Source organism: Marmota flaviventris, chromosome 14, assembly GCF_047511675.1.
Source record: "Marmota flaviventris isolate mMarFla1 chromosome 14, mMarFla1.hap1, whole genome shotgun sequence".
Lineage (NCBI taxonomy): Eukaryota > Metazoa > Chordata > Mammalia > Rodentia > Sciuridae > Marmota > Marmota flaviventris.
In genome coordinates this window covers 25,043,455-25,058,044 of record NC_092511.1, presented here as the reverse complement: position 1 = coordinate 25,058,044, position 14,590 = coordinate 25,043,455, and the positions used below count along the sequence as shown (strand labels likewise).

General features: G+C 33.6%; 1 protein-coding gene across 11 annotated transcripts in view; it reads right to left on the bottom strand.

Annotated features, from left to right (window-relative positions):
* Birc6 (baculoviral IAP repeat containing 6) overlaps window positions 1-14,590 on the bottom strand; it is a 217,333-nt gene that overhangs the window by 40,381 nt on the left and 162,362 nt on the right. For all 11 annotated transcript variants that reach the window (XR_011704325.1, XM_034636800.2, XM_071601470.1 and 8 more), the window contains one exon: window positions 1,434-1,644. Coding sequence is in view for 10 of the 11 variants with exons in the window: in XM_034636800.2 (XP_034492691.2) it covers window positions 1,434-1,644 (211 nt within the window). In the remaining variant the exon portion in view is untranslated. The remainder of the gene's footprint in view (window positions 1-1,433; window positions 1,645-14,590) is intronic.

Below are 14,590 nucleotides of genomic sequence, written 5' to 3'. Positions count from 1 at the left end.
ATAAAGCTACATATTCCTTCGTGAGTATCAGAGTAGTATGAACCTATAGCTTCCATTTATGAGATGTGGTTTCACTATGTTGCCTAGGTTGGCCTTATACTCTTGGGCTCAAGCAATCCTGCTGCAGCCTCCTGAGTTCCCGAGATGAAAAGGTGCAAACCATCACATCCAGTTAAATCTATAAGTTTTACTACATGGCAGCAATTCATTAGTTTTTAAAGTGATAGTGACAGCACTTTAGCCAATAAAGAGGATGATCTGATAAGCTGGGTTTTCTTTCAAAGGTAAAGTGACAACAAGCATTTATCTAGTCACCAATTCTCTGCCCTTGGTAGATCTATATACTGTTTGGGTTGTAGGCAAAACAGTGCAAAGATGAGAAAGAACATAAATTGCCTTTTAAAGTCCACTGACAAAGTTATTTTATCTTCTAAAAGACAGCTAACAAAGAAAAATCTACTGGAAGTATAAATGCTTTAAAAAATCAGAACTAGGCCATCTTTAAGGAAAATTGACAAACACTGAACCAATTCTGCTAAAAGAAAAAGAGTACTGAAGGTAATTTTAAAAGTTTGTGTATTGGGCATGGTGGAACTAGACTGTAATCCCAGCTATTCGGAAGACTGAAGCAGGAGGATCCCAAGTTCAAGAATAGACTGAGAAACTTAGCAAGACCCTGTCTCAAAATAAAAAAAGGAATGTGGATGTAGCTTAGTGGTACAGCCCTTGCCTAGCATACAAAAGGCCCTGGGTTCAATCCTCAGAGCTTCCAAAAATAACAAACAGAACTCATTATCTCAGTCAACTAAGGTATAAACTTAAATAAAAAATAATTTAAAAATTCACTTTTTCCACAAATAACCAACTTTATTATAACTCTGACAAATACTAAATCTTCTGACTTAAGGAAGGTTATACCATAAATTATAACATGAATTAAAATGAAATAGGAGCAATTCAAAAACCCAATAATTCTGCTTCTATGATTATACCCTGCAGAAATTTCTATAAGCCCCATGAAATAAATGCATGAAATTGTTATAAACAGAAAATAACCCAAATATCTAGTAGTAAATGGTCAAGTAAAATATAGCATTTATATAAAATGGAGAAACAGAAGTATTAATAATGATGTCAATGATGTGTATTTACTGACTGAAAGATGTCTTGACAGCAATATTAAGTGCAATTAGTATTTGTGTAACAGGTAAAATGTGATGGCATTTAAGGAAAACTCCATTACCAATAGCTGTAAAATCACACAGGAAATGTGTGATAAGCCACTATGAATAGATGTTTCTTAGTATAGGATTTGGAAGATACTTTTTCTTTGGGTATTTATGAATTGCGCACGTGTGTGTGTATGTTTAAACAGTATATAACAATGAAAAAAGATAAACCAGAGGCAAGGCCAAGAGGAACAAACATAGTACCTTAAACGGTTGGTATAGGTATCAACACAGGTCTTCATTTTGGCCAATAATGTACCAACAGAAGTTTGACACTCTGATTGTTCTTCTTCCTCTTCACCACTCTCTGTAGAAAGAGGCAATAATAGCGGCACCATGGTAGTACAAGAGGCAATGGCCCGGAGCAATTCCAGCAGAGCCCGATAGAGTGGCACATGTCTTGCCATATCCAAAACTAAGAGAAGGAGGAGATGGAAAAGCACAAAATGAGAACATGTTATATATAAGTTAAGTCCACAGCAATGTGCCAGATTAACTGGTTAGTTAATAAATGGACAAATACAACAGATGGCTATTAGGCACCAATGTACAAAGAATAACAATAGGCACTTGGGGAAGTAAGGGGAAAAAAAAGGTGCAGAGTTCGAGGGAAAACAAGATATGTAACTAATCTGCTTATATTACATTAAAAATGATTATAAAGGATAGATAATAGAATATGATAATAAATACACTTATTGGTATGAAGTAGAAATATATATTTAAAATTAATTTGAAACAAGTCATTCTAATGTTATAGAAGTGAGAAGGCTAGGTCTGGTGGGTTTTTAAAAATTAAATCTTCTTCAACAAATCAATGTTATTAATAAAAAATGTTGATTATATTCACTTTCAATTATTAGCAACTAATATAATGAAATTTTTCTTAAAATCACATGTATTTAAGAATAAATTCCTTATTTTAATGTATACTGTTTCTAAGGTTTTAGCTTTTGTAGCTGTATTTCTTTTTTTTCTTTTTTTTGGTACTGAGGATCGAACCAAGGGGTGCTTAACCAATGAGCCACATCCCCAGCCCATTTTCAAATTTTATTATTTAGAGACAGGGTCCCACTGAGTTGCTTAATGCCTCACTTTTGCTGAGACCGCCTTTGAACTTGTGATCCTCCTGTCTCAGCCTCCTGAGCTGCTGGGATTACAGGCGTGGACCATGGTGCCTGGCTTGTAACTATATTTCAACTGAAATTTACTTTTGTTTCCTATGTGAGATAAGGACTAACAACTTTTTTTTCAACACCAGTTATCAAATAGTCATTCCATAACATTTGCTGAAAAAATGTTGCTGGATAGGATGGGAAATAGCAGTGAAGATAACAAATCCCTACTTTCATTCATCTTATGTTCTTGGTAAAGGACAAATAAATATCAAATTTTTCAGAAGGTAAGAAGTACTCTGAATCTTAAATCATACCCAAACAATAACATCCATGTGATTCTATTCTATGTAATATTTTAAAAGAATAAAGCAGATCTATCTTACACATCAATATTTGAGTGAAATAAATTGCAAAATATACATGTAGATGACATTTATGAAAACGTAAATACTATTTATTTTTTACAAGGAACTACATAAGAATTACATTAAGGAAAAAGGTGAATTTCTAAAAGTTAATTATATATATGACTACATATGTATATAAAAATGGCTAAGCGTGGCAAAGTAGAAACATTCCTGATGAGGCTATAGTCTCCTTTGATCATCTCTTTCCTTCCCTGCTCTTCATCAAGCACATCACTATGGCCTACATACATCTAATTAATTTTATGTACAATGACATTTCTGTGGGCATATTATTCTATTGAGGAGGTGTATTGTCACCATTGTGTACATAAGAAATTAAGATTTAGCGAGCTACACTAACTGAATGAAAGCAGAAAGAACAACACTGACACTGAGGTACACCTAATTTTAGAGCTTTTTCCACTACGCCATGATTCTTCCTTAGTGTCCAGTATGGTAACTACTAGTCACATATGACTATCAAACCAAAACCCTAATATTTCAGTTCTCCAAATGCACTTAATACATTCTAAAAGCTCAATGGACACATAAGTCCATGCTAGATAGCATAAATATGGCATGCTTCCATCGTACCAAAAAGTTCTCTTGGAAAATGCCACCTTGAAGAGTCAAATTCCTTACATTCTATTATATATATATATATATATATATATATATATATATATATATATGTGTGTGTGTGTGTGTGTGTGTGTGTGTGTGTGTGTGTATAATTTTATATATATATATATAAAATTTTGTTTTAAGCCATGAAAAGTTTGTGGGTATAGGGGTTGATGGGAGGAGGGACAGAGGGAGGAAGAGAAGGAAAAGAGAATTTATTTTCAGAAAACTGATTATCTATTTGGGAAACAGAGTTCACAGAACTAGTGTTAATATAAAAGTCTGCAAAGTTTGTGAACACAAAATTAACAGGCATGGGTGCTTTTAATTTTTTATAACAAACAATCAAATGGAAAAAGTAATAAAAAAGATATTAACACAACAGTAACTCTAACCAAAAATATTCAAAGAATTTTACGATGAAAAACCCCTATGCTTCAAAACACAGGTGACAATTTCACCATACATCCACAGAGAGACACATTCAACACAGTAAAAATGACAATTTAAAAAATATGTGAGGGGCTGGGGTTGTGGCTCAGTGGTAGAGTGCTTGCCTTGCATGTGTGAGGCACTGGGTTCAATCCTTAGCACCACATAAAAATAAATAAAGGTATTGTGTCCATCTACAACCAATAATATAAAAAGAAAAGAAATACAGCTTTAAAAACCTAAAAACCTTAGAAACAGTATACATTTAAATAAGGAATTCATTCCTAAATACATGTGATTTTAAGAAAAATTTCATTAGATTTGTTGCTAATAATTGAAAGTGCTTTTAGTTAAAATACAACAATATTATATTATACTGTATTTTAAAAGCCATAATTCTCTGTAATTTTATCAGTTTTTTGAATGGAACTAAAACAAGTCTTAAAAGGATTACAAGGCTCAGAGAAAGTTGTATTCATGGCTATATTTCATTTATTACAACCATCAGCAAGAAGGCATTATTAGATGGAATCTGGAGGAATTAAAATATAGGAATCCTATGATCTCTCTCCCTTCTAGGAGATTCACACAGAAAATGCATTCTCCTCCAGCAGCAAAATATTAAAAGTAAGTATTTCTGTCCAGAAGCTGACTTGAAACTCAGGAACACATGGTTTTTACTGGTTACTAGTCACATCACCTCTGAGCAACATACTCACCCAATTTTCCACAGTCTACTTAGATTTTTAACATTTTACCTCTTCAAGTAGAACACAGAAGCCTTACAACCACGTTTCCTTCTGCCCCACCCTTTAATAAGTATGACATTAACATGTCCTCAAGCTGCTATAGTTTTTGCTTTCAAAATCTTACATATTTTCAAGATTTAGGAGGAGAAAAATAGTCTATTTTATTTATTCAGAAATTAACTACTTGTTTTATTTATTTCTGAAGTTCATATTTCATTTTTAAATTATTTCCATTTGATCTTAAGAATTTTCTTAAGCATTTCTCTTAAAGGTTTGTGATACATATTCTTAGTTTGGTTTCTTTGGAGAATGTATTTCACATTCCTTCCTAAAGAATATATTTCTGGTCATAGAATTCTGGGTTAACAATTCTTTCAGGCAGTTTAGATGTCATTTCACCGTCCTTTGGCCTCTATGATTTCTTTTTTTTTTAATATTAATTTTTTAGTTTTAAGTGGACACCATATCTTTATTTTACATTTATGTGGTGCTGAGGATCGAACTCAGTGCCTCAAGCATGCTAGGCGAGTACTCTACCACTGAGCCACAACCCCAACCCATGGCCTCTATGATTTCTTATGAGAAGTCTGTAATCACCTGAATAGTAGTTGTTCTCTTATAATAGTATCATTTTCTATGGATCCTCTCAAAATTAATTGGGTATCTTTGGTTTCATTATGTTTCCAGGTACAGTTTTCTGTGTGTTGACTTGTTTGGTATTTAACAAAGCTTCCTGAATCTCAGATCTTACATCTTTCAGCAATTTCATGTTTTCAAATATTTCTTGAAGCATTTTTTCCACATTAATCTATTTCTTCACTGCTTCTAGGACTTCAGTGACAGGAGTATTGGACCTTTGATGTTATTCATGGGTCTGGGACTCTTCAGTTTTTTCTTTTTTCACATCATTTAATCAAGATGAATGTCTGTACTGTGCTACAAAGTCCATTAGTGAATTTGAAATTTCAAATACTTTACAGTTGTAAAATTTCCATTTAGTTCTTTTCATGTTTCTTTCTCTCTCTCTCTCAACCCATCTTTCCAGTCATTTCTTTTTCTAATTTTCTAAGTGGCTAGTAAACTATGTAACAGCTACTCTTAGGTCTTCATCAAATAATTTCAATGTCTGGGTTATTTTGTGGTTGAAACCTTTTGAATGTCTGTTGCCTTGCATGTTGGTCATTTTCCCGACTCTATACATTGATAATAATTTTGAATTATATCTTGAGACTTTTAATATTGGGTTATAAAATTCTCAATGAACATCTAGATCTTGATTTATAATTACTATTCTATTAAAAGAGTCAGAATTATTTAAATAAATTACTGAGTCCAGGGATTAGGCAGGGAAAGTACAAGACCAGCATAGATCATCTTGTAGCACCAGAAAGAAAGAAAAGTCCTCTAAAAATCAAAATAGAGCATATCAAGAAAGCCACAGAGACCAACTTCAAAAAAAAAAAAAAATGCCATTGGCCAAAGCCAAAACTACTTGGGCAACAAAACAATAACAATAAAGTAATAAGCTCAGGTTGGGAAATAGGGCACGTAGTGGGGAATAACTACTAACAAATTTAAGACTTCTTCGTGGATGACTGAAAGTATTTTGAAAATTAAGATTATAACGATGGTTACAGAGCTCCACAATTAATACTAAAACCCAATGAACTGTACATATTAACTATGTGAATTCTATAATGTGTTAATTATATTCTGAAAGGCTGTTGAAAACATTCATGACCCCCATATGAAAAAATATAAGTTCAAGGGAATACAAATAACTGACTGCATAAATACAGTGAAGAGACAAATCTTCCTTTCAAAAGAATTCCAAATTCTAAATGAATGTTCCAAAATCTAAATAAACACCCCCCTCCAGTAGAAGGGTACTTCCTTCCCTTCCCACTGGGTGTGTGGGAATGAGTGGCATGCACATAAAGAATAGAGTTTGAAAAGGAAAGATTTTTCTAAATTTCAAATTGGAAAGACCTGGTAAATAGCATCTTAACCACGTGATCGAGATTGACATCACCATCGATGATATGTGACATCATATGCACCCTGATGTGATATGACAAGAATGGGACTTTTATTTCTGTAGTATTTTCGCCCCCAAATTCATAACCTCAGTTACTCAGACTCTGTAAATTCACTCTCCAATTCTCTCCATAAGAATTTTCTTGGGGCTGGGGATGTGGCTCAAGCGGTAGCGCGCTTGCCTGGCATGCGTGCGGCCCGGGTTCGATCCTCAGCACCACATACAAACAAAGATGTTGTGTCCGCCGATAACTAAAAAAATAAATACTAAAATTCTCTCTATATATATCTCTCCCTCTCTCTTTAAAAAAAAAAAAAAAGAATTTTCTCATAGTTTCTCTATCTGAGAGGTCTCTTTCCCAGTTTCTCTGGGAAACACAGGTATCTCTCAGGATAATGCTTATTTCCTTTTCAACTCCGAAATGATATCTCCATACTTTGAAAGGGGCACTATAAAGGTAAGGATTTTGTGACACTTTAAGGATTTGTTAGCATAACCCATTAGGTTAAGAGTAAATAATATAATGTGCCCTAAGAGCTAACATATTGTTTTCTGAAAAGAAAGGAACATACCATTTTTCAAAAGCGGACTGAGATGAAGTAAAAACATTCTGCCTTGTAAAAGTCAAATATGTATAACAATGAAACAGGATCTCCATCTAGTGGCCAGAGGAGTAACTTACTAAATGGTATAAATGTTAACTATAATAGAATTAGAAGTTCCATTCCAAGTTTTCTAAGGAATCTCTATACTCTTTTCCAGATTGCTGGTGGGACTGAAAATTGGTGCAACCAATGTAAGAGTGTGCCTTTTTCCCACATCCTCACTGACATTTATTGTTGTCTGTTTTCTTGATAACTGCCATTCTGACTGACATGAGATGAAATCTAATCTTAGAGTTGTTCTGATTTCCATTCCTCTTATTGCTAGAGATGCTGAACATTTTTTCATATATTTTTGACTGAATGTATATCTTCTTCTGAGAAATGTCTGTTCAGCTCCTTAGCCCATTTAATGCTTGTTTTGTTTGTGTGTGTGTTAAGTTTTTTTGAGTTCTTTATATATCCTGGAGATTAGTGCTCTATCTGACGTGCATGTGGCAAAAATTTTCTTCCAAAATGTGTTCTCTTTGTTCACTTCGTTGATTGTTTCTTTTGCTAAGACAAAGCTTTTTAGTTTGAGTCCATCCCATTTATTAATTCTTGATTTTATTTCTTACAGTTTAGGAGTATTGTTAAGGAAATCGGGGCCTAATCTGACGTGATGAAAATTTGGGCCTACTTTTTCCTCTATTAGGCACAAGTTAAAATCAGCATACTATAATAATGCAGCCACATCAATGTTCACAGCAGCTCAATTCACAATAGCTAAAATGTGGAAGCAAAGATAAAGAACCTGTGGTATATATATATATATATATACTCAATGGAATATTACTCAGCATTAAAAAAGAATAAAATTATGACATTTGCAGGAAAATATCATGCTAATATCATGCTAAGCAAAGTAAGCCAATACCTCAAAACCAATGGTCAAACGTTTGCTCTGATAAGCGGATACTGATCCATAATGGGGAGGGGGAGACATGGAAAAAATGGAGGAACTGTGATTGGGCAAAGGGGAGGGAGAGTGGGAAGGGTGCATGGGGGCAGGAAGGGTGCATGGGGGCAAGAAAGATGGTGGAATAAGATAGACATCATTACCCTAGGTACATGTATGACTGTATATATGGTGTGATGCTATATTGAGTACAACCACTGAAATGAAAAGTTGTGCTGCAATTGTATACAATGAACCAAAATGCATTCTGTAGTCATATATACCAATTAAAATAAATTAATTTTAAAAAATAGGACTAGAGAAAAAAGGATCATGATCTACAAAAGCAGCTTTCAGAATTACATGGTTATAAGTGGAAAGCTAAATGTTGATAAAAAAATTAAAACAAACACATCATTTACATGAAGACTTTATTATCAACCTAAAAAATCTCTCATGAAATAACTGCCGTTTCTCTCTATGGCATTTTCATCATTCTTTTTTGGGGGGGAGGAGGAGGGGCGGGAGAATGCTGGGATAGAACCCAAGGCCTCATGCATGCTAAGCAATCACTACCACTAAGCCAAATTCCCAGCACTCCCCCTTCTTCTTCCTGTTGTTTGACGTATTTTTAAAAATTTATTAAGTATTATAATTTGATACATATATTACAATATAATGATTAAATCAGGATAATTAGCATTTCTATTTCCTCAGATTTTATAATTTATGTGTGTCAGAATCCTTCAAACGTCTCAAGAACTCTGAAATGTATAGTTGTCATATTGGGCCATATAACAAAGACTACTTCCCTCTATCCAACTATTTGGGGGCCCTTTACCTACTAGCCTTTTACAATCCCTATCCCCCCTCTCCCTCTTCCTCGCTAATGACTATACTCTCTACTTCTACACTGTCAACTTTTTCAAATGAGTGAGAACATGTGCTATTTGTCCTTCCCTTCTTTCCTCCCTTTGTTTTTTCTTTTGGTGTAGGGGATTGATCCAGGGGAGCTTTACCACTGAGATATAGCCCCAGTCCTTTTTATTATTTATTTTCAGACAGGGTTTTGTTAAATTGTTCAGTCTTGGGAGGCTGAGGCAAGAGGATCACAAATTCAAAGCAACCTCAGCAACTTAGCAAGGCCCTAAACTACTCAGCAAGAACTGTTTCTACTTAAAATGCAAAAAAGGGCTAGGGAATTTGGCTTAGCAGTTAATTGCTCTTGGGTTCAATCCTTGGGGGAAAAAAAAAGAAAGAAAGAAAGAGGGGGGGGAGGGGAGGGGAAGGAGGAGAGGGGAAGGAGGGGAGGGGAAGGGGAGGGGGAGGGGAGGGGAGGGGAGGGGGGAGGGGAGGGGAGGGGAGGGGAGAGGGGAAGAAAGAAAAACATGTTGCTGCAAATGATAGGATTTCATCTTTTATGGCTGAATAATATTCTAGAGTGTAAATATATAACTTTTCAAAAGTCCATTTATCTGTCAATGGACATCTTGGTTGATTCCTTCCCTGTATCTTGACTATTATGAATAGTGCTGCAGTAAGCACAGGTGTACAGATAGCTGATACAATTTCATTTCTTTTGGATATGGATATGCACATGTGCACACGCACATGTACACACATACATAAAAGCAAAGTAGAGGGATTGCTGGGTCATGTGGTAATTCTATTTTCATGTTGCTGAAAGAACCTCTAATTAATGGTTGCACTAATTAGACAAATGGTATTGTATGAAACTAAGAAGCTGCTACACAGCATGGTAAACAATCAAAAGAAAACCTACAGAGAATATTTATGTCGACTATCTGACTAGGGGTTAATATCTAGAATACAATAGAAACTTAATAGTAAGAAAAACAACCAAATAATCCAATTTTAAAATGGGGAGAGATCTGAATAGATATTTCTTTAAAAAAGATATAAAACTGACCAACAAATACGTGAAAAAATACTGAACACCATTAATCATGAGGGAGATACAAAGCAAAACCACAAAAATATCATCCCATTTACAATGACTATTATCAAAAGACAAAAAGTAAAAAAAAAATGATGACAAGAGTGTGGAGAAGGGGAGCTCTTATATATTGTTGGTGGGAATTTACCATTCCTTTTAAAAATGATACTGGAGATAAAACATCCTAATACAATTTTTTTTATATACTTTTCACTGCGTACCTAGACCTAGAAACTATGATTTCAAATCTATTGTTTTATTTATATTTTTTTCTTCACTGTTTTTCAGACCACCTGTCTTACTTATTTATAGAATTAGGCTCTTGGAAGAAAAGTCCAAATTATTATATTTTTTAAATTACTAGTTTTTTACACATAGTTGGCCAACACAGAATTATGTTATTAATTTCATGTTAATCCAAAGTGAAACCTCAAGAAAGAACGCTAACATATTTCTTTATTTTGGTTATTTTTTCATGAAAAAAACTAATAGGACAATGTCAAATTTATTGTTCTATCTTAAATACCTGAAACTGGGACTGGTGTTCTGGCTCAGCGGTAGAGTGCTCACCTAGCACGTGCAAGGCGCTGAGTTTGATTCTCAACACCACATAAAAATAAATAAATAAAATAAAGGTATTGTGTCCAACTAAAACTAAGAAAAAAAAAATACCTGAAACCATGCTGCAAAAACATTTGTTAAATATGAGTAATTTTGCCTAAATATGAAAACTCATACTGCCATTGTACCAAATACTTTAAAAAAAGGTCTCCATTCATTTAAATATAACAGGCCCCTAAATTTCCTCTTCACCCATTTTCATGCTTATACAAAGAAGATAATTTATGAAAAGGTTATAGCAGCCAGGTGTGGTGGTGGTGTACACCTATAATCCCAGCCACTTGGGAGGCTGAGCAGAAGAAAAGAGAATCACACATACACTGGAGATGTAGCTCAGTGATAGATGCCCCTGGGTTCAATCCCCAGTCCCCACTCCCCAAAATAAAAAGATTATAGTAGAAAAACTACTAATAAATCATTATTAAATAGTTCTGCTGCAGTGAATTCATAAAAGATGGAATGTTCAGAATTTATCCTAACAATACTAAACCAGCTTAACGAACTGGATACATAAATGCTCAAATTTAAAATTTTACAAATAAAAGTAACTGTCTAAAAATAACAAATTGGTTAAACAATGGCATGGTCATTATTATACTACAAGTAAAAGAATTGTTAAGAGAATTATTAATGACTAAATCACTAAATATAATCAGTTACCTACCTCTGAAGAATAGGATCAGTGTCTCAGTTACAGAATTGTTAGAAGTCATTTTTGAAAAAAGGGTGTCCTTCTCCCCAAGGAACTTGTACACTCCCTCTATTCTGGTAATAATTTTGCAACTGACAATATTCTCTTTCCAACTTTGATGCAAAGATGTTCAGCGCTACAAGTGAAGATCAACTTTATGTGCAATTATTGTTGATCCTTTTGGCCAGCATAGTATTATTATTTAAAATATTTAGGCCAATTTAAAAACTTCTGTCAAAATAAAATAGACTTAGGTAACCTGCTACATTGTGAGCTTGCACAATTGAAACCTTGGGAAGGTTTTATTAAAATGAGGAATAAACTCTGGTACTCATATAAATTTTTAACAGTAATTAAGGAGTTAAAAATATCTCCCAAATAGCTACTTAGCACCAGGGGAAAAGGGCAAAAGGGGTTGGGGGTAGAGGCAAAAAAACACATTAGGTAATTAAAGGTTACCAGAAGACCAGTGTTTGATAGGAAAAGTAGGGCACTGACACCACAGGCCTCTGTATTTTCTTGTCTTGTTCATCAATCACTTAAAAACATGTAACAGAATGGAAATATGTAGTTATTTTCCTGTAGCTCTTAAAAGAACCTATCACCTTGATTTCTGTTTTTGAATATGCTAGCAACTGTAAGCAAATATTTTCATCCCTTAAATACAATGTCAAGCAAAATTATCAGTATTGTTTCCACACTTAAAATCACCCTGTGGTGGGCTGGGGTTGTAGCTCAGTGGTAGAGTGATTGCCTGGGTTCGATCCTCAGCACCACATAAAAATAAATAAATAAATAAAAATAAAGGATTTGTGTTATCTACAACTAAAAACATATTTTTTTAAAAAAAATCAACCTGTGGCTGGACTGGGGGATACAGGCTCAGTTGGTAGAGTGCTTGCTTCACATGCACAAGGCTCTGGGTATAATCCCCAGCACCAAATGGAAAAAAAAAAAACAACCTGTGGGCTGGGGTATGGCTCAGTGGTAGAGCGCTTGCCTAGCACGTGTGAGGCACAGGGTTCAAGGATCCGCACCACATATAAATAAATAAAGATCCATCAACAACTAAAAAAACCCCTGTTGGGCAGGGGATGTAGTTCAGCTATTACTGTGGAAAGCCCTGGGTTCAACAAAACAAAAACAAAAACTGACTTAGAGGATATTCTATAAATGGTCTGCATCCTGTAAAAAATATTGACACCTAAAAAGATAAAGGCTGTGAACTATTCCAGATTTTTAAAAAAGAATAAAGAGTCAAGACAACTAAACAAAGCAAAAGATTCTGAGTTGAATACTGTAACCTATGCCCCACCATCAAACGTTGCCAAAAATAAATTAAATTGGAAACACAACAAAATTTAAAAATGAACTTTAGATTAATGTTCTAAAATAGGCATTTTACTAAGTTTTAGGAAAACCGTGGCAAGATAACTTGTTCAGATTTTAAAAATCCACTGAAAAAGTTAATTATTAATATTTTACCTAAATTTGATAATCATATAATTAACTTATATTTACTTATACATATATAATATTAGGCCAGATATTCCTGACATATCTTGCTTCTCATAAACTAAAGGTGAGAAAATATTCCAAACTCAAGAATAATTCTCTAATTATTGAAAACATGATTTAAGAGGCATGACATCTAATTTATTTACCTCAACTTAGTTAATAATTTTATATTATTTATCTTGAAGTATTATTCTAATTTGGGGGATATCAGGGATTGAACCTAGGGGTGCTCTCCCACTAAGCCACATCTATCCTTTTTTGAGACAGGGTCTAAATTGCTTAGGATCTCCTTAGTTTCTGAGGCTGGCTTTGAACTTGCCAGCCTTCTGCCTCAGTCTCCAAAGACACTGAGATTACAAACTTGCACTACCATTGCCTGGCTTAATAAAGGTATGATTTCAAAATATATTTTTGGTATCACATTCAAGTTCAAAGGTACTAATTAAAGTTATACCATTACTTAGACAAAACACACATTTAAGCACATCTATATACAGTATGAAGAAACTCCTTTTTCAAAAAAATACTAAAACTTGAAAAAGAAAAATCAAACTCTGATCTGTCACATAAGATTACAAAATATCACACCTTACTTATTACCACACAATTTCTTTTTTGTTTGTTTTAAGACAGGGTTGGGCTAATTTGCCCAGATTGGCCTGGAACTCAGGATCCTCCTCCCATAGACAGGATTACAGATGTATACCACCATAATTAGCATTAACATACATGTTTCATCAGAAAGCTCACTTATATAAAACAGTGATTATTTTAAATATTATATACATAATGTTTTGATCCTAAAACATAAAGATAAAAACTCAGTATTATACAAAGAGTGAATTTTAAAACAAAGAAATTTAAGTTGTTTTGGTAGGCAATGTATTTCTTGAAAGTAAAGGGATTAATAAAATAAAATTTTAATGATAGAGAAAATGAGAAAAAGACAAACCTTTTCTCACCCTATCCAATTGTTCTATGCAATCCAGTATTAAATTTTATACAATATCAAGTATTTTACTTAATTACAAAACATTCTACATTTGCAATTAAAAAAAAAAAAAAAAAAAGACCAAGCTGATGTGCAAAACAAGTCAATCTAAAAAATAAAAATAAATCTAAATACTTAATTACCTCCATACCTTCAGGAAGAAATTTAAGGCAGACTGGTATTCTTTTGAAGCACAATAATTTCTATAATAATGGTAGGGAATATAAGCAGTAATTCCTTTTCAAATACAAATAAATACCTTTTCTTTCATCCAATTGTGCAACTTAGCTTCCACCAACTACTAGATTACTCTGAGATTCATTCCCACTGTTTTCCCTATGTATTCCTAACAAACACATACACGTTTACTTTCATGAGTAATAATCTAAACTAAAAGAGATAAGGATAAAACAGTTAAAATAAAAAACAAACTTAAGGGTTCTGGTTAAAAGTAAACAAGAACTGCTTGTTTTTCTTGTCAATATTGTGTTCTGAGTCTCATAACTTTCTGTACTCATTTTTAAAAGAACACAATCCTTGGACAATAATTCCACAACCAAGGAAATAATAAACTAACTCCAATCAATAATAAGTTGCATATTGACAAAGTAAGTACCTATGATATTTTCACTGAATTTAAAAAAATTAATCCCTTTATTATTAAGTACTTGTGCAC